Source organism: Epinephelus fuscoguttatus, linkage group LG4 (genome assembly GCF_011397635.1).
Source record: "Epinephelus fuscoguttatus linkage group LG4, E.fuscoguttatus.final_Chr_v1".
NCBI lineage: Eukaryota > Metazoa > Chordata > Actinopteri > Perciformes > Serranidae > Epinephelus > Epinephelus fuscoguttatus.
Window position 1 is genome coordinate 15937435 of NC_064755.1, and position 19035 is coordinate 15956469.

At 45.7% G+C, this 19035-nt stretch overlaps 1 protein-coding gene across 1 annotated transcript in view; it reads right to left on the reverse strand.

Annotated features, from left to right (window-relative positions):
• Positions 1 to 2111: 2111 nt before the first annotated feature.
• Positions 2112 to 19035, reverse strand: part of hipk2 (homeodomain interacting protein kinase 2) — a 76050-nt gene continuing 59126 nt past the window's right edge. Inside the window, exons 4-15 of the mRNA XM_049573398.1 lie at positions 18640 to 18759; positions 17128 to 17214; positions 13512 to 13696; positions 13220 to 13382; positions 10899 to 11124; positions 10156 to 10277; positions 7148 to 7278; positions 5988 to 6170; positions 5534 to 5857; positions 4085 to 4329; positions 3801 to 3961; positions 2112 to 2639 (exon numbers count right to left, since the gene is read on the reverse strand). Coding sequence (XP_049429355.1) covers positions 2178 to 2639; positions 3801 to 3961; positions 4085 to 4329; positions 5534 to 5857; positions 5988 to 6170; positions 7148 to 7278; positions 10156 to 10277; positions 10899 to 11124; positions 13220 to 13382; positions 13512 to 13696; positions 17128 to 17214; positions 18640 to 18759 — 2409 coding nt within the window. The 3' untranslated portion in view covers positions 2112 to 2177. The remainder of the gene's footprint in view (positions 2640 to 3800; positions 3962 to 4084; positions 4330 to 5533; positions 5858 to 5987; positions 6171 to 7147; positions 7279 to 10155; positions 10278 to 10898; positions 11125 to 13219; positions 13383 to 13511; positions 13697 to 17127; positions 17215 to 18639; positions 18760 to 19035) is intronic.

Genomic DNA, 19035 nt, shown 5'->3' on the forward strand with positions numbered 1-19035 from the left:
TACAAGGAGAAAATAAAAGATGTTAAATCAAGCAGCAAACACACAAAGCAACAGCCCTATTGGTTCTCTAAGTGTTCAGGTATCCCGTTCGGCTGGCGTGGCGATGTCTGTGGTGTACCCGGTTCGAAGACAAATGGACAGTGGCGACAAATCGTCCACAAGGTGCCCTTCCAGGTGTACGCTGCGGCTTTTCCCTTCTGTTCTGCTCTGTTCTAGAGGTGCTACCCAAAGCTCAAGCGTGACAACTTTCTATTATCTTTGCTGGAGAAACAAACGACAAATGACGACAGCAAAAGGATTTCACGTCAGAATTATAAGTGTCCATTCAGGTAAGGTAGTGCACCCTCGGCTCCTACCGACCACCCGGGCTCAGTGTTACTATCAACCTGCTCAGTGCCAACTTGCTACCATTTTAGTCCCGTTTAAGATAGAGAGATCCACCCTGTGCTCCGCAGTCCCTACCTAAACTGACCCTACGCTTTCAAATAGCCCCCTCGCTCGCGCCTACGCAGTATCTCCCTCGAACAACCCTCGATACTCTGCCTCTTCTCCGCAGCCTTCACAGAACCACCCTCATGGCAACAATCACTTTCTGTCAGGCCCTTCTCTCGGACTAGCTTTTAACCTTGAAAAAACGACCTCTGCTGTGTCTCAAACATTGTACTGTAACTGCAACTCATTCCCTGTTCATGAAAACTGAGCTAATATCGCCGCTCCGTGATCACAATGCATGAATTCCCTTGTGTGATTTTAAAAAAACAAATATATTCCGACCTAAAGCCACATTTTGGGTGCCACTGTGATAGAGGTTTACAGCTACAGCTATACTGTACAATTTCATATTTACATTTAATATCCAGAGCAAAATGTAACAAGAATTTATCTATGACTTTGGTAAGTACCCCAGGCAAGTTATCTCATGCACACATAATAAAACAGCTCAGCTTGATATCGACTCTGACATTAATCTTCACCATCTATAGGATGCTGTCGTTACGGACGAGGAACAGCGAGGGCTGAGCCTACACCTGGAAGAGAGCTACAACTGCCCCGAATAGGATGTCAAACCAGGGAAACATGTCTCTCTAAGTATAGCTATAGTCTCTTGTGGCTTTCAGGATCCAAGCCAAGTAAACTGTGTCGTTATATCTGTAAGGCACTACGAGGGAACAATGGTCAAAACCTAAAGACTGAAGAGAGTTTTTTAAGGAGGTGGACTACACACGCATGGCTGACAGTAGCACACACAGACAATCACGTTGTACATGCCTATGTTATTATAACCACTTTGTGCAATCACATTGAAAAAGAGGAACAAATAAATCTATTGGTATCAGGGAAAAAAAAACAAAAAAAAAACGTCTTAAAACAAACAGGTGCAGACTGCTACATTCTAAGAACGGGGCCCAGCTAAGACACCTAGCTAAAACTGAAGTATCGTCATAAAGGTGAAACATAAAGGAAAAATATCTGTAAATACACTAAAAAGTTTGTTGTCTTCTGTTGGTTATATTTCCAGAAGCCTCCTCGGCTGGAGAAGGTGGAGTGGGGGGGGCGGGGAGTTGCCTCTCTTTTCTCCCCACGCCATGAATGATTTGGAAATATTAAGACAGTTCAAGGCCATCAATATTTTTTTTCTTTGAAGAGCAGCAGGTTTCCGTATTTCACCTTCTCCCAAATTCTCCTTGGGATTCCGAACTTCCAGTCAGTAACCCCTGTTCAACAGTCACTTCCCAAATTTAAGAGGGGAAAATAAAAGAAAACAAAGCAGAAAACCTCCACTGTCCCAAAAGGCCTGTTCATACTTCCCTGTAAAACTAATGAGGCGTTACTTTCCTTGTAAAGTAAAGCGAAGAATCGACAAATAAAAGCAAAAACTGGCCCTTTCAGGAGAAAACAAAAATGTGAAAGAAAACATCTTCAACTGTACCCCTCTGAAACTCAACCCCATCTTTCCCTTCTAGAGAGGCTGTGTATCTTTTTTTTTTCGTATTCTCTCTGTCGTTATATCTTCAAGTTATATGTGACAGTTTCATGAGGATTGCATGTTCCTCTGTCTCTGTTTATGTCTGAGGTCGAGGAGAGGATGTTCAGGATGTCGACGGGGCTCAGGGCGGGTGGGTTCGGGGGCAGCAGCAGCGCTGGGTTAGGCTCTCCAGTGTCAGTCAGTGTCTTCTCTAGAGGTAAGGGTACTGGTTGACCTTGGTGGGGCTCAGCGGGTATCCAGTGTAGACAGTGGAGGCAGGCGAAGCGCTGATGTAGGCCTGGTGGGCGAACTGGGCCTGGTACTGGCTGTGGTGCAGGGTGGGTGAGGGCAGCACGCGGTGGCCCATGCTGACTGGGACCTGGTGAACGATGCTTGGTGGGTAGCTCCCGTGCTGGACTGCGTGGCGCGCCGAGCCTTGTGACGCCACCAGATGGGCCACAGTGCCGGTGGAGCCCAGAGCAGCAGGGGCTGTGTAGGTGTAGAGGTGGGGCTGGCTGGGTAGGTGTGTGGCAGCCAGATGTGGGTGGACGTTGCCCGTGTGAGAGGGACTATTGTGATGGAAGGAGTACGGGGCCTGAGTGGCGATGGTGGGGGTGATGTAGGCCTGCTGGCGCCGATGACCATTTCGCTCGGCTACCATATGCTGCTGGGCCTGGAAGAGGAGATGATAGAGGGCCTGTCAGTGTTATTGCTCCTTAACTGTTGATTTCCGAGAGGATATTGCAAATTGTTGTTCATGGAAATGCTTGAAGCCTCAAATATTATTTTCTTAAAGGGACAGTACACCCCAAAATCAAAAGTACAAATTTTTCCTCTTACCTCTTACCTGTAGTGCTATTTATCAGTCTAGAGTGTGGTGTGAGTTACAGTGTTGGAGATGGCCTGGTTACTCAAGACAATCCACAGACCTTGTTGTGAGCAGTTTCATAAAGGAACTATTTCCTTTCAACCAAACTGCACCCACCAACCATATCACTGTGCAGACAAAGTGTGCATCTATTGCTAGCTCACCTAGCACCGCTGAGCTAGCTAGTGTTACAGCTCAGCTGAGGAGGATGCTTTAAATCTCGCGCTGTCACGAGCACGAGGCTCTCATCCATGAGTAGATGCACACTTCCTTCTGCACAGTGATATGGTTAATAGTTCCTGCATTAAACTGCTCACAACAAGGTCTGTGGATTATCTTGAGTAACTGAGTCATGATTTCTGGAAAGAGACATTGCTGTTGAGTTTTTAAAATGTATTTTTTTAGTACCACAAGCCAAGTGCCATCTAATTTGATTATATTGGAGAAAAGGCAGACATCTTTACAGCTGACATCTCCAACACTCAGTGACTCACACAAAAACAATTTAGACTGATAAATAGCACAACAGGTTTGAGGAAAAATATATATATTTTTTTGTGGTGAACTATCCCCTTAATTTTCTGAAACAGTTTCAAAAATCTTCTGACATATGTCAAAAATTAATTCTCACCCTTAAAGGAATAGTCATTTTGAGAAATGAACTTAATTGCTTTCTTGCAGAAAGTTATAAACAAGGATCAATAACACTCTCACCTTTCTCTTTTGTTACCTTTGGACAGAGCCAGGCTACAGTTCTAATCTTTGTGCTAAGCTAAGCTAACTGGTAGCTGCATATTTACCATACAGACATCAGACATAAGGGTGGTATCAATCTTCTCATCTAACAGAGCACAAAAAAGCTTATTTCCCAAAATAAGCTGTGTACACACACACACACACACACACACACACACACATATATACACACACGTATTCACATGCATACAATGACAAGACATGGCTCACCTGGCTGAGATTTAGAGGCTGTTGCTGGAGGGGGTGTGGCCCTGAGCGCTGCTGACGGTAGGACCCACCTCCAGCCACACCCCCTGGTAAGTGATTATTGCCAGACACCACTCCATTGGAGGATTTGAACTTGTAAGCTGAATTCTGATGGTTCATAGCATCTGCACAGGAGAGGATACAAGTTTAGTTAACTGGGAAGCAGCAATTTTAGTATTGAACAGTAACTAACTTACTAGCTATGCATGAGTTTTTAGGTTAGGAAAGAACCTGTGACAGTCCTTTACCTGGCATCAGGCGCTCACACTCACTCGGGACCTCACTGTTCTGGGTTTTGAGAGGGGGAATGATGATGGTGCGGGGGTTCCCATTGTTGTAGTTGTCCAGGATGGTGGTCTTTGTGTCGTAGCTGTTGTTGTTGGGGGCCCTGGACTCCACAGTGTAGGGGCTGTTGTTGCTGGAACAGTCCGAGTCGGGTGAATCGTGGACCGTCACGCAACTGATGACATTCTTCCGCTGCTTTGAAGATGAACTAGGGGAAACAGAAGAAGACATAAAAATGAATTCCAGTGACTGAGGTAAACTCAAGGCCACCAGTATTAGAACGACGTGTTTTGGCTTATTGGTAATATCAGATTTGATTTTGCACCCTTTCTTTATCATATACTGTATCCTGCATCCCAGTAAAGACCCTGAACCATACAATGGGTGTCAAAACATACTTCTGAGTTGTTTTCTCAGCTTGTAAATCTGTGGCTTTTTCTTTTTCTTTCTACTCTGTGATTACTGACTTTCAGTACAGCACATCACGGCATATAGAAGTTGTCTTTGGTGCATCTTTTCTTTTCTGTTGTCAAGTGACTGCATGGTTATTAAATTGATTTGATCAATGGTCGCAAAATGCCACTGGCCTTGGGTGGCCCCGTTAGCATTTCACGGCTCCAGATCAAATTACTTTTACAATCTCACAGTCACGATCACAGAAAAAACAGAAAGTCGGCTTCTTAGATTTGCTGGTAATGGTGAAAAAACGTCTCAGTGCTGCTAGGTCAAGGCTCTTGAAATGAAGGTCAGACTACATGTTGAAGTGTCCTTGGGCGAGATACTGAACCTCAGATTTGCCGTGTAAGTGCGTGTGTGAATGTTCTGTCGAGCAGGTGGCACCTTGCACAGTCGCCACCAGTGTATGAGTGTGTGTGTGAATGGGTCAGTGGTGCTTGTGTTGTAAAGGGCTTTGAGTGATCACTAAGACTTGAAAAGCGCTTCATAAATGCAGCCTATTAAATGTAGTCCATGTCTTGGGGACAATAAAAATAGCACCTGCGACACAAAGACACAGTGTCTGGGACAATTCTGGGACAGTGGAGAAACGAATCGTTACAAATAAATTATAAGGGTTATGAATGATGGGATATAAATCATTTTAATTGTTGGGTTCTAAAGATGTGAGGTTGCACTGTCTGGCAAGAGCTTCACGCTGCGTCACACGTACTCGGACACTGAGGAAAAACGAGAATTCAAGCTCTGGACACATTGCATGTTTCTCTGCCCCAGACCTTTGTGATGTGTCTGCTGTGAAATCCCATATTGCAATAACAAACCTGCAAACCTTTAACTTTAGTGGTGATTCACAGTGACATGACAAGCACTGGTTACCCCAGTGATAAACAAACTACTTAGCCTGTATCGACTGAGCTAAACAGAACCACATTAATCCCTTCAAACCCGGAACTGACCTGTTGTTTTGTTTGTGGTCATCTTCCTCATCTGTGTCACTACTGATGGTGATGATGCTGACTGCAGGGCTGGGCGTGTCGGGGATGATGATGGTCTGTCTGGGGACGTGGTGCTGGTGCTGATGGTCGCGGGTAGTGCTGGAAGCCTGCTCTGCCTCGTTAGCCCCCCACCCGCCTCCCCCACAGCCCTGCGGGGGTGGGCAGTTGGAGGCCGAGCCGTTCTGTAGCACAGCGCAACGTGGGGGTGTGTTCTCCTTCACCCGCTTCGAGCGCTGCGGGGATAGCACCGCCTGAGAGGACGACACCTCATAGGCTGACATGTTCCTGATAGAAAGACAGAGTAGATGTAAGTGTCATGCAGATGCTGAGGATCAGAATCCAAACCTGTGAGACATCAGGATCTTTTGATGATGACTTACAATAAGTCTATGAGTCATGTGTTGTGTTAGACTACCTGGCAGACATCTGGTGCTGTTTGTTCTTTTTGGAAGAGGAGTTGTTATTGGTCGAGGGCTGCCTCATAACGTGTGCCACTCCCACATTGAGCGTCTGGTTGGATGGGAGCGTGACGTGGCCAGCCAACAAGGCCGGCTGCTGCATGATGGGATTATAATGGCTGCCATGAGGATGGGAATTCCTGTAACATCAGACAGTTTTATGTTACCACAACAATAAGAAGCCAGCAAAGCAAGAAATGCTGAAAATACAAGATAATCAAAGCCACTGTTTGTGAGGAAGAAGACAGGAGAAGTATTTCCAACAGAAGCCAGCGGGTGGCAGCAGCTTACTTTCCTAAAGAGCACCTATGGAGGAGAGGGAACAAGTGAGGGAGAGAGCAAAGAGGGAGGGCAGAGGAGCTGACACCAGCAGCTGTGGAGCGATAGCTCTGCAGAGGAAGTGCGACACTTTCCCGATCGTCTCTCTGAGGACAACAGAGCTGCCACTGGACAGGAAGGGAGGGAGGAGACGGGGAGGTGGGTGTCTGGTCACAGATGGACAGCTCCGAATGGATCCGTGCATACATGGCCCCAGCAGTCCTTTCGCATACACATTATGTACCTGCATCTTCCTTATCTCCCTGCAGATCGCCCTTCTCCCATCTATCCATCCATTTATCGAGTCATCACAGTGACAGGCTATACCAGACATGATGTCTCTACATGTACACATATCCCATCTCCCCGAGGTAAATCTGCTCTTATAAAAGCACCAGTGTCCATGTGGGGACCGTGATTCATTGAAGATAAAGGACAGGCTGTCAGTGCGGTACAGTCTCGTCGGTCAATCAGTCTTATACCATACCATCTTCCTATAGCACATTTTGACCTATAAAAGCCATAAAACCACTGCTGGCCTTTGAAATCAATTTATCTATCCTGACTTACAGACTTGCCCCCGATGCTATGCGTATAAACTTGATTTCTCAAAGTGCTTTGTTTTTGAAGCTTTAAAGTGCGGCACATCAACCTGTAAGATTTATTTATCCAGCCAAATCCACGTTTGAAGAAGGGTGGATTCGGGAAACTATAGGCCACAACATTCAGACATCAATAAAAGGTTAAGACTGTCTGGGAGCGCTTAAAAGAAAGAAAGAAAGAAAGCAGTGTTGCTCACCTCCAGTTGGCGAGGGGCTGTGTGCTGCTCATGGAGTCGGGGATGACGGTGGCATGCTGGACCGAGGTGTGGGTGAGCTGCTGCCAGGCTGGAGGCAGCAGGATCTGCTGGGTGCCGCTGGGCCAGGCCTGCTGAGGTAGGGGGAAAAACAAAGACGGGGGGTGGAGGACAAGAAGTGGAGAATGAAAAGACAGAGAGAGGAGATACAGAAAAACAGTCAGCTGCCATGTAGCAAAACATCCAGACTATAAATTGTATTAATTTGTTTTATAAAGTCTGTCATGGGACTGTGAAGATACCCATGATTGAGTCTTTTCATTTAAACATTATAAATGTATGAACAAAGGGAGCTTGTTGAACTTGGCTGATTAGTTTTAGGGTGTTGTGATAAATTACAGTATCTTTTCAAAAGTGCATGACAGCTGGTTTAAACCAGCTACTTGGCGTGCAAAATGAACTCCGCCGGCGTCAAGGAGACATCCATCGACAAAAGAGATAAGACCAGGACTTAATAAAGATGTACAGCAGCTCCTTTCTATGTCTGCACGCATATGAGTGAGTGCATGCGCGTGTTTAGAGTGATTATGTGTTTGACTTGAGTCAAATATCAACCTATGTTCTAATTAAATTCGTAGGCCTATTGAAGCCGCTGTGAAAGAGGCTACTTTGTATGTCTGATGCAGAACAGGAGGAGCATCCGGCATAATATGCCCCAAGATGTGCCAAGATGTGTGTGCGTGTGTGTGTACATGCATGCCCGAGCATGTTTGTGTGTTACTGTGTGTGTAACCCTAATAGTTTAATGCAGTTCTATTGATTAGCACTTTAATGTCAGGGCTAATGAATTGTTCCTTTAATACCATTTGCACATCTATTTACAACGGCATCAGTATGTGCCGCAGCACACACACGTTTAAATAGAGGAAGAGAAAGACGCGAGAGGAGAGGGAGAGGAGAGAAAGAGGAGAGAGAGGCACCATACAAAATGCAAAGCAGATAATCTGTGCATACGCTACGGTGACTTTATTTTTACCTTTATCTTTTAACTTTATCTTAACCTTTATCTTTGTATTCACATATTTGCTTTGCTCTGTCTGTTTTCATTATATTCTGACACAAAGTAGCTGTTCTCTTCTGTTCTGGCTGCAGGCTTGTGGAAGTTGAATTGTTGTTTTTTTTTTTGTTTTTTTTTTGAGGCAGGTTGCAAAGTCCAAACCAACCAGCCTGTGGTTGAAGTGCTGCAGGGGGCATCTGCAGGCCAACACAGCTGCCTTGTCTGTGCACTGATGACTGACATCTCTAATGGAACATTTTGGAGCTGGAGATGGTCTTTACATCCAAGACCACATCCAAGGCCTTTTATCAACATGCCATTAAGAGACTGTAATACATCCATCCATCTCCCGCTCCTCCTCCTCCTGCTCACTCTATCTCCATTCCCGGCACTCTACATGCCTCTCTCACTAGGCGTCTGCGTTGTGTAACCAGCCTGTCTGCCCTGAAATGGTAACCCAGTTAAGAGGCCGTTTTCTTTCTTCTCAGAGTATACCATCACTATCAGTGGCCCACCGCCTCCCACCTCGACCTACACTCCCCGGGTGAAAACCCTTTGTCACCTCGGGGCTTTGAAAGCCCCAGCTCTCACTCCCCAATTGTTTCCACATTTTCTGCATTCCTGCTCCAGATAAAGGCCCTGCTGGTTTCCCTGCCTCCCTGCTTAGAGCCTCCTTCACTCTGCTCCTTCTCAGCACACCCGGGGAGCTCGGGGGGTGAACGTGCATGGGTCCGAGGTGGGCAAAGGGTGCATGGGCAACAGTGAGCAGTGGGTGGGTAAAGGCGCAGGTGGGGAGAATGCAACCAAGAGGCAAACAACAACTCAGCCAAGCCTGCAAGACCTCCCACCGTAAAAGAATAAACACACACGCACACCACACACCCAGTTATTAGGTGTGCTGCTCGCTGGCCTATATAAACCATCTGCTTGCGTTAACTATTGCCTGTCTTTGTTAACATGTGTGCAGACAGAGGTGAATACCTGCAGAGCATGGCAGCAATGTGCGATCCACACTTGATCCATCGTGTCATTTACATCTTCCTTAATGAGACAGTGATGTTTTATTTCACGATGCCTCCGATAGATCCATCATATCCATGGATCTAGTGATGCTGTGAATTTTCTGGTCATGCAGAGCCTCATCCAAGCTTCCCCCTGACCTCCCAGGATCCTCTGAGGCCTGTAATTTGGAGCGCCTGACTTGGAAGCAGCCCTGGAGCTAATCACCATTTGGTATCTGACAGATTAACCCACCATAGAAACACAGGCGTGCACACACACACAGAAGCTTTGCTGCCTGTCTGCCTGCCTACTGCATGATTAACTGGAGATAAGGGAGCGCTTCAAACTCCCTGGATTCACAGGGATATTTAAAGCCTTCATGGAAATTTCCATAGGGAAAGAGGTGGTGTGGTGATGGAAGTGGTCTACAGTGTGTGTGTGTGTGTGTGTGTGTGTGTGTGTGTGCAGAGAGAGTGATGCACAGTCACTCTCTGTTACTTCCAACAACTGTATATTAGCAGCTAAAGCTCCGGCTCCACTGTGCAGGCTCCAGTGAAGGCCTTCTCTGTGTGAAAGGCTCCTGCCTTTGTGTGCATCAGACCGTGGCAGCCTCCAGGAGAGTGGGACAGCAGAGAGAGAGCGAGAGCGAGCAAAAGAGCGAGGGGGAGAGAATAAGAGGAGAGAGCGAGAAAGAGGCAGGGAGCAATGCACAGGAGAGCTTGGCCTGAATGCGCTCAGGAAAAAAAAAACAGCTGCCAGCAGGGGCAGGGTCACGAACATTGAGTGATTTCCAGCCTCCATCGATAGATACTATTCTTAGTGAAGGCTTATGAAAAAAAGGGATGCAGAGAGCTTTGTTTGAATGTGAGCAGCTCCAAGTCTGACAGGCACTGTTATTCTTCAGACCCCCAAAAAACTCTATTAGTTTCTTTCTCTGTGATACTCTTCCTACCTGTGTAAGCAGGCCGGGTTGGATCTGCAGAGGCTGGGCACCAGGGGCCTGCGTCACTATGGGAACAGCATTCTCCATCCGCACAGAGTAACTGGTGTGCTTGGAAGGGGACGCCTGCAGCCCTGTGCACACATAAAGCACACGTATGGAGGATGTCAACAAATAAGTACAGCAACAGCGTCACTCACAAACAACATGCCATCTGCAAAATTAAGAGCGAGGGATCACATAATGTGTTATATATGCACGCTGATTTATGTGCATTCAACAGATGTCAAAACCCTTCTGCTACGTTCCAATATAGCAACAGTGCTGAGAAAAACAAAAACAGTAGTCATAGCAATAGTATAAAACCAGTTTCTAATAACGGATTTTTTTTTATCACCCATTCCATAAAGAGAATAAACAAACAGAATAATGCCTTAGAGCTCTTCTGCCCTCCCAGTGCAAACACAAAGGAGACAAACAAAGGGTGAGTAAGCATTACGCAAAGATATTAAATTTTCTTTCAAGTGATTAATTGCATCAAGTTCTCACTGAATCCCTGTTTGTATGGTAGGATTGACTCTACCTGTGGGGTGCAAGGCTACAGCCGCAAAACAAAACGACAATAAGCCAGCAAAACATGGAGGACTGTGTGTGTGCGCACAGAGATAGAACTAAAACAGCACTGTGGTGTGTTCAAGTGCAGGGGGCTGGGATCTTATCTACTCACACACTAACGCACACTGACTGGTCCTTACCTTGGAAGCCAGGTGGGCAGACGATGAGCGCCTGCTGGAAGGGGTCCGGCCGGGCAGCGCAGAGCTGAGGGGCCCCAGGCTGCAGGGGCATGCTCCTCTGGGCCACGGCTGCCATGGAGGCAGCGGAGGGCTGGTAGAGTGCAGATTGGTAGTTTAGTATGGAGACATCAGGACTTGCAAAGGAAAGGGTGGCATTGTTGGTGGAGGAGGGAACCAGGTTGGTGGCCTAAAGGAATGATGGGACCAAAATAAAAATCATGAGAGTGGAGGCACTAATGGGAATAACAGGGAAGTGGAAGTGCTCCGAGGAGGCAGGGTTGAACAGCAGGCATGGTATAAACAGAAAGATAACAATATCCTAACAAAAACAACACGCACATAAAGATGCAAAACAAGCGGCGGATCAAGATAAGATGGATGGCGGGGGCATCCATCATTGATGAGAGCCGATGGAAGAATAAGGAAATTGGACGACTGATTTGAACGCATCTTAAAATATGCGGACTGTTGATTTGATTAATTGGAGGGAGGGAAAGAATGTGAGGAGAGATGCAATCAATGCTACAATTCTTAGAATAATCAACCATCAATGAGTGAAATGCCACCAGAGCACATTTAGACTCAGATTTTAATAATTTTGAATCAAACTAACAAATAAACCTTACTTCTTTAGACTATAATAATGCGCTGCTGGTGACAGTATACTGAACATGAATTTATTATATGTCTCAGCAAATAATTTAGCAAATTTAACAAACCACACAGCAACATAAACATCTCCCTTATTATGCAGCCTAAATGATGAGCGTTAAAGTCGCGAGGAGATCATATTATAGGACTGTTTAAATGTAAATGCTACAGAATCATAATGAGCCAATATAACGAGCTGCAGCAAAACTTGACATTTCATGTCACAGCTTCACTATCTAGCCTCCAAATCAATATGCCTGACAGGAGTAATATTTCACAGCCAACAGGCATTCTATGATTATGTAAGCTTAGGTAACTCCTGCACGTCTTGACCATTAATAAGACATGTGGAACACTCAGAGTGCCTGGGAACATCCGAGATACAAACAAATGCTTTTAAGAGACATCGTTTGCTCAGCTCGTAAGTAGTATTTGCTCCACGAGACACAGTCTAATTTTAGCCCTTTCATTAAGCGTACACAGGGGCGGAGGGAAATACAGAGACAGCTCTTTCATTTTTCATTTGCTCTCTTTAGCGTGTTCGATGAACACCAGGGGAGGGAACATAATCAATACGGCACTGTGGCATTCATCATAAACAAGCACGGAAGCAGCAAAAAAAAAAAAAAAAAAAAAATGCGAGTCAAAGATGCATTTCAGCCTTGCAAATGAATCGAGCTGAATAAATCACTAACTTAAGTCTGTCTATATGCCCTGAGAGCCAGGCGCAGAAAAGACAAGCTGAGGGAATGTTAATCCATTTAAATCACAGCAAGATGGGGTTTTTGTCGCATGCTACACAGTGTGAGCTGGCTCGATATAGTTGGTGATAAAGAACTCTGTTTACTAAAGAGAGGGGCGGGGAGGGGAGAGAGAGCAGGAGTTGTAACTAAGCACAATCTGGAAAACCTTGCAACACGACGCTCGATGATTCCGGCATAAGCCAAAAGTCAGCAGTTTCGATTCACAGAGCGTACGGGAACGAAAGCGGTAAAGCACCACAGGCTCAACCCCGGGAAACGGGAGGAAAGAGGAGAAGACAGAGGAGGACAGGAGTGAGAGGAGGGGAAAAAGAGAGAGGAAGCCTGGTAAAGGGATTCTTAAGGCCTGAAAGACCCAGAATGCAAGGCAAGCAGGAAGTGGGGCTTGTCATGTGTGTAATCAGCACTTTGTGACAATCCCACAGGACCTGGGGCACAGACAGAAATGCAGGCAGACAGATATACATGCACCAAGGCAGAAAGGCAGGCAAGTAAGCATGGAAACGTGCAGATAGACAGGAAGAACGGACAGAGGGAAAAAAATAGAACAAAGAGACAAACAGCCGCTCATGGGCTGCTGAGCTGTTAAACCACTGACAGCTGGGCGTTTAAAATACGATTATTTGGTTAAGACAGCACTCGACTGGGTATGTAAGGAAGATGCATCTTTGCTATTGTTGCTTGAGGGTTTCAACTCTGCTTTGTGATACATTTAAGTGATACATATTCCACAGTTGCATTTCTGACATCCTTTTTTTCAATGGAAATGAAGTAAACCGTAACTAGGACAATTTACATACTCGCATCTGACAGCAGAAACGTTCTCTATCAGTGGTTGCTGATAAACCAGTGTGTTTTATTCAGTCTTACCTGGCTGTGCACAGTGTTCAGCTGGTTGTTGAAGGTCATGGTGAGGTTGGTGGAGGTGCTGGGGGCCACGTGGGTGATAAAGGGCGTCTTGCTCTGGTTGACTGTGTCGTACATGTTGACACGACGCTTGCAGATCTCCATGTTTTGGAAGCACGACTTCACACTGCATGCACAGAGAGAGAGAGAGACAGGGGAGGGATGAGTGTGTCTTCTGACAGTGGCAGAAGTTATTTTACTGTTTGAAATGATAATTATATAAACAACAACAACAAGAGGGTTGTTCGGCACGCACTGTGTGCTGTGTGGGAAATCGAGGAGATGCGACATGGTGACAAAGGGGTGGTTGAGCGTTTCGATAGGGGTGATCCTCTTGTCTGCGTCGATGGTCAGCATCTTTGTTAACAAGTCGATGAACTCCCTCCTGTCAGCCTTCTCTGCCAGCATGTCGCTCCCCTCCAGATCTGACGTCATGTTCACCTGGAGGCACAGAAACAGACACATCTTAGCATGACGGCTGATTAAGTATTCAAGGTCTCTAATTCTCCTGCAGATGACACAGAATAAAAATCTCTCCCACAATTTTATTCCCATAGAGAGGCCTATTAATACACACGAGGCTCCATGAGTTAGGGTGTCAGTGTGAGTGTCACAGGGCCCGGCGATAACCTTGCACCTTAGTGACATTATAAACATTCGCACTGGTATTTATAGCACCACTTGAAATATCTCCTGGCGCCTTCACTGAGATTTTTATCTATTCCTGAGATGTGAAAACAAACAAAAAACATGAACCCAATAAATGCTGCCGTTGGCTAGTCGTTAAAAAAAAAAAAAAAAAAAAAAAGCTTTCACAAAGGACACCATTTTGTGAGAGCTTCTGAGAAAGCTGACACAAGACAACTTAACCTAAATATGTTCTGAAGCAATTCTGGGAAGCTCGTTCTTGGAACATCATGCTGCTTCATCTGTATTAAACATTGCGGCTTAGGTTGTGGATAAATACTGGGCAAAGCTGCAGATTTCTGCATATTTTCTGCTCTGATAAAAAGCTACACAACTCGCAGGGATTGATTTGTTAGGCTGGGGACTAATTCTGGGGACTGGGTTCATTTTTTACACGGGGGGTGAGGAATGAAGGAAGTGGGACAAGGTCGCGATATAGCTCGTCTGGGTTTAAGCGAACATGCAGATTGTCAGGCAGCGCGAGGACGGAGACGGGGACAGTGGCAACAGACAGGCAGCCTTGTTTATTGTGACTGCCATGCAGAGGTAGCAGGCCTGTTTTTAATAAAGACGCAGCGCTTATCTGTAGGCCTGCTCCAGGGGCTATCAGATGTGCTGCCAGTCAACACCGCAAATCTGATTCAATTCTCTTTCTCTATGCAGGTTATTCAGGCTCTGTAACCATCCCTCTCTGCTTGCCACCTCCGCTGGCTGTGATAAAGGAATAATCTGCAGAATGAGGTGAGAAATAATCACATCGTCCTCTGCTAGTGGAAGAGATGACTTTGGGAAAATGTACACAGTTTGGTTGCACGTGCACAGCAGGTGGGACTTGGCTGAGGTGTGCCAACAATAATCAGACTGGATAAGAAGAAGCCCAAAGAGCAAAAACGAATTTTCCTATCATCCGTTAAATTAAGATATGTGAATTTACAAGGTAGATATTTTCATTCCATTTCCTTTCAATAACACCAAAAGGCAGCATTTGACATTTTCTAATCTTTAATTAAAACTAAAACAAAACAAAAAAAAAAAAGACATAAAGACAAGGGGCTTCAGCTAACATGGTCAGCCTTGCGTGCCTTGCATGTCAACGGCTGTTTATGGAGCCACATCTGTGCCGTGGGGAGCGCTGACATGCCACTCTGGAGTAAGGGCAGGGACGGCAGATGTCGAGCAGTGAGACAGATCGGGCTACGCCTCAGGAGATGTGGAGCTGGGCATGCAGGATGCATGGCCAGTCTTCTGCACACAGCACCACGGCACGTGCAGATTTACCCATAAACTTTATTTCTCCCTGCAAGACTAGTAGAGGAAAAAGTGCATTTGTAAGTGAATGTAATAAAAGAAAGATAAGGTGAAGGCCGTGCTGCTCCTCCTGCCGTGGCTCCACTCCTATCGACAGACATATTGAAGGATTGCAGATCAAAGTGAATCCATTTTTTGAGCGGGGCCTTCCTTCCATCTACATCAGGCCTCAAGCGGGGTCCTGCATTTGCTCTAAGTTGGTCTCTGATTTACTCAAATTAGATATACTTGTGACTAAAGCCTCCCCGCATTTCCCACGACTGAGAGAAGGTTCATTATCTCGTCCTGGCACCCAGCCTCTCTGTCTTTCAGGGCCTTCAGCTACATCATCCATTATACACGCGGAGACAGATGTCCACAATGCTGACTTGTTTATACGGTCGGGGTAGTGAGATGGGGCAAAATAGGCAGTTTTCTCCCACATTAAGTGCGTGCAGCTCTGCTGTATCTCCGCTGTGTTTTTGTAGTAAGCTCGGCTGCAGCAGCAAGAGGAAGATGGGACACAGAGCTTGAAGCGTAGGAGACAGAGATGACCCAGGGGATATCATACCAGTGCAGGTTGGTTTCATTAAACTCTTTGCTACGTGTGTGTGTGTGTGTGTGTGTATGTGTGCACTAACTGTAAACTCAACAAGCCCAGGCAGCGATACTATCTTGTCCCAGCCAACAGCATGTTATTCCAGACAGGCCTGACAGCGGCCCTGGGCGCTACTGGACAACCATAATTGTCTCCATCACTTAAGTCACAACTTGTGCTGTGTATCCACACGGACAGAGGCTGCTGCTGCTTGTTGCGCACCAGGATGGCTATATTCCAAACGAAACAATTCACCTGCTTATCTCTTATCTTTGAGCTCGTCATTATCAGAGGCAGTATCGAGGTGCATGATGACAAGAGAGTACTGTCACAGATTCGTAGGGCCCTGGGAAAAAAACATTGTAATTTTCCATCATCGCTGTCATATCTGCCAGCAGAACCAGTATTTGGCCGAGCGAGGATGAACAAAACAACACTCACTATCATCTCCCTGTCAGGCACGTCCTATCAAAATGTCATGGCTGCATGTGAACTTTCCCACCATGAGATGAATTCACTCTGAGTCATAGAGGAAAGCGTTAGATGTTCAGTGGCAGTGCTTTTCCATATAGAAGTCTGCTTTATAAGTCACTTCCTGGGGTTACGTAAGATCTTCTAAACAAGCCGATTCCTGCAGGTGACGTGCAGGGCTGCAGGAGAGAAGGGCTAACCAGCTGAGCCATGCAGACACAATATGGTGCGGGTCCCACTGAGCTGCTCTGAAACACCAGCGGGGACCTTCTGGAACGTGTTCGTGTGTGTGTTGAGAAAGAGGGAGCGGAGAAAGTAAAACATTTTGTACCATTGCCCTCGACATGCTTACATGTTCTATAGACATGCAAAGTGAAGACATAGCCACAACATTCACTCTGGCTTAAATAAGAAAGCAAACTGTACATATCAAACACGTTAACCAGCCTCACCACATGTTCGGCTCAAATGTCGGCCTGTAACTTATTAGATAGCGGTTAAGCGAAATGAAGAGCAGAGGCAGAGTTGAGGAGGGGGTTCAGTGAACAGCTGCTTTCATTTCACTCTGTAAAACTCTATATAGAAGCAGAGCTACACACACCGCATCTGGAGATCAGGCCTTGGCAGGATAAATATTTTAAAGGGGTTTCAAATATTTGATAGATAATTCTCGGGGATGTGATGGATCAAACTTGGCCAGGACCTGAGTGGACCCATCAGTGGAAGCTTCAAATGCGAGACAGGCGGATGTGAATCAAGCAAAAGGCAATGCACCTATTGTACGATCCGCGGGTGAAGAGTCATGCTTTGTGTTACCGAAACAACATACCTGCGCCATATCATCCAAGCAGTTGAAGATGTACTTGCGAGCCTCCTTGGACTTGATCCCCGTTTCACCCTCGTGGTCCTCTGGAGTCTGCGGGAGACAAGAAGCAGATGTTCCTCTCAAATCCCATCACACTTCCCCTCTGGAAACGCACTATTTACATTTGGCTCATTACAGCCTCTTGTTGTTGATGTGCAGCAGGACTCGGCTTGCCCTCTGAGCAACCCTGGGGTAGCACACAAACACTCATCTAACAGCCAGGCAAGACTGGGGAGACTTCATGTGGAGGCACACACTATATCACCAGGACGATATGCAGAATAGGAACTGCACTGCGTACACATGTTTTATACAAGTTTACACAAAGTGTATGAAAATGCGCAGACAAGCATAAACACGTGATCATTCTTTTTCAGAGGATTTAATAAAATGTACACAAAACTAATCTGTGTTGACTATAGAAACCTCCTTACTGAACACATGATATTTTTTAATTACAGTCAGCAAAGCGATGCAGCTGCTGTTACGTGGAAACACATGGCAAGGTCAAATTAAAGCTGAGCTATCACAGAGTGGAAAAAAAAAGTGGTCAGGATGTCTTGACGTTTGATTTTCCACATACCAAAGACACTCATGAGAAGTTACAGCAGTGGTGTCAAGTGCAAGCTAATAATCTATCTGTCTACAATGCTGCTGTCAACTCTTATCTGCAGGACCTCAGAAACCCCCTTCTTTAACAAGTGTGTTTTTAAAAAGGCCTGTGGGTCATACGGTTTTTCAGAGAGGGCTGAGAAATGTGAAAAAGTTGTGCAACTTTTACCTAACAACTGCTCAAAGCCCATGGGCAGCTGCCTTGAGAGCATGAACGTTACGCTATGTTGCTATGTGTCTTCATTTAAAAGCCAGTTATCATCATCGTTGTCAGTGTGGCATGTTACTGAGATTCATACTGGTATACCCAAAATTAGCACATGTATGCAGGAAAAGGGGCTAAAGTCAGAGTGTCTACCCAGATGTCAAATTCCCATCACTGCCAATCAGAGCTGATTGAAGCCGGAGCCGATAAACACCCGTGACTTCTGCATTCGTCCCAGAAGCTAATGTCGATTGTAACCTTTGCTATTACATACAAAGGCCAAATGTTAGTGGGTGTTAGTGTTTTTTTTGTCAAGTGGGCAAAGGGTTTAATTATAAAATGCACTCAGCTCTTTTAAAAAAGGTCAATCGTAGGCACAGGTGGGGCAGACATGGCGAAAATATTGCTGTACCCTGCAGAGCTGTATTTGCAGTTTGATACAATCAAGAACTCAATGAGTAAAGCTCAAAAAAACTAAGGGACTTCCCTACATGGAGAGACAGTGGGAGAAGTTGGAGCAGACACCCTGTGAGCTGCCCATTTGCAGATTCCTCTCAAACAGATCTATTCTGCTCTCATTACCCCCCAGACCTTGTTTATAGCTACTGAAAGGAATTGTGTGTGTTTGTGTGCATGCATCTGCATCATTCCTGCTGTACCTTAAGTCTCCAGAGAGGATAGGTGGAGTCGGGGTCTCTGTTGAAGAACCTGGTGGTCTTTGTCCCCGCACTCAACAGATACTCTGCAGGCAGACCTTGTGTCTGTGAGATGTACCGGATCTGCAAGGAAGAAGATGAAAAATTTGCATTTAAGACTTTTTACATCATATGCATGACTGAATCATAAGTTGCACTGAATTGGGGAGCATGGCAAATTGCTCTGATGAAAAAAAAAAAAAAAAGGCCAAAACTTTAGGATTGATGTTCTTTTTGGAAGTATGAAAATCTGGGCTGACATTAACTACTCCAGACTTATCTGGCTGCAATATGCATAGGGGCCCGAACACGACCTCAGCTCAAGAGTCTAAGATTGATTTGAGACTTGTAAATGAGACA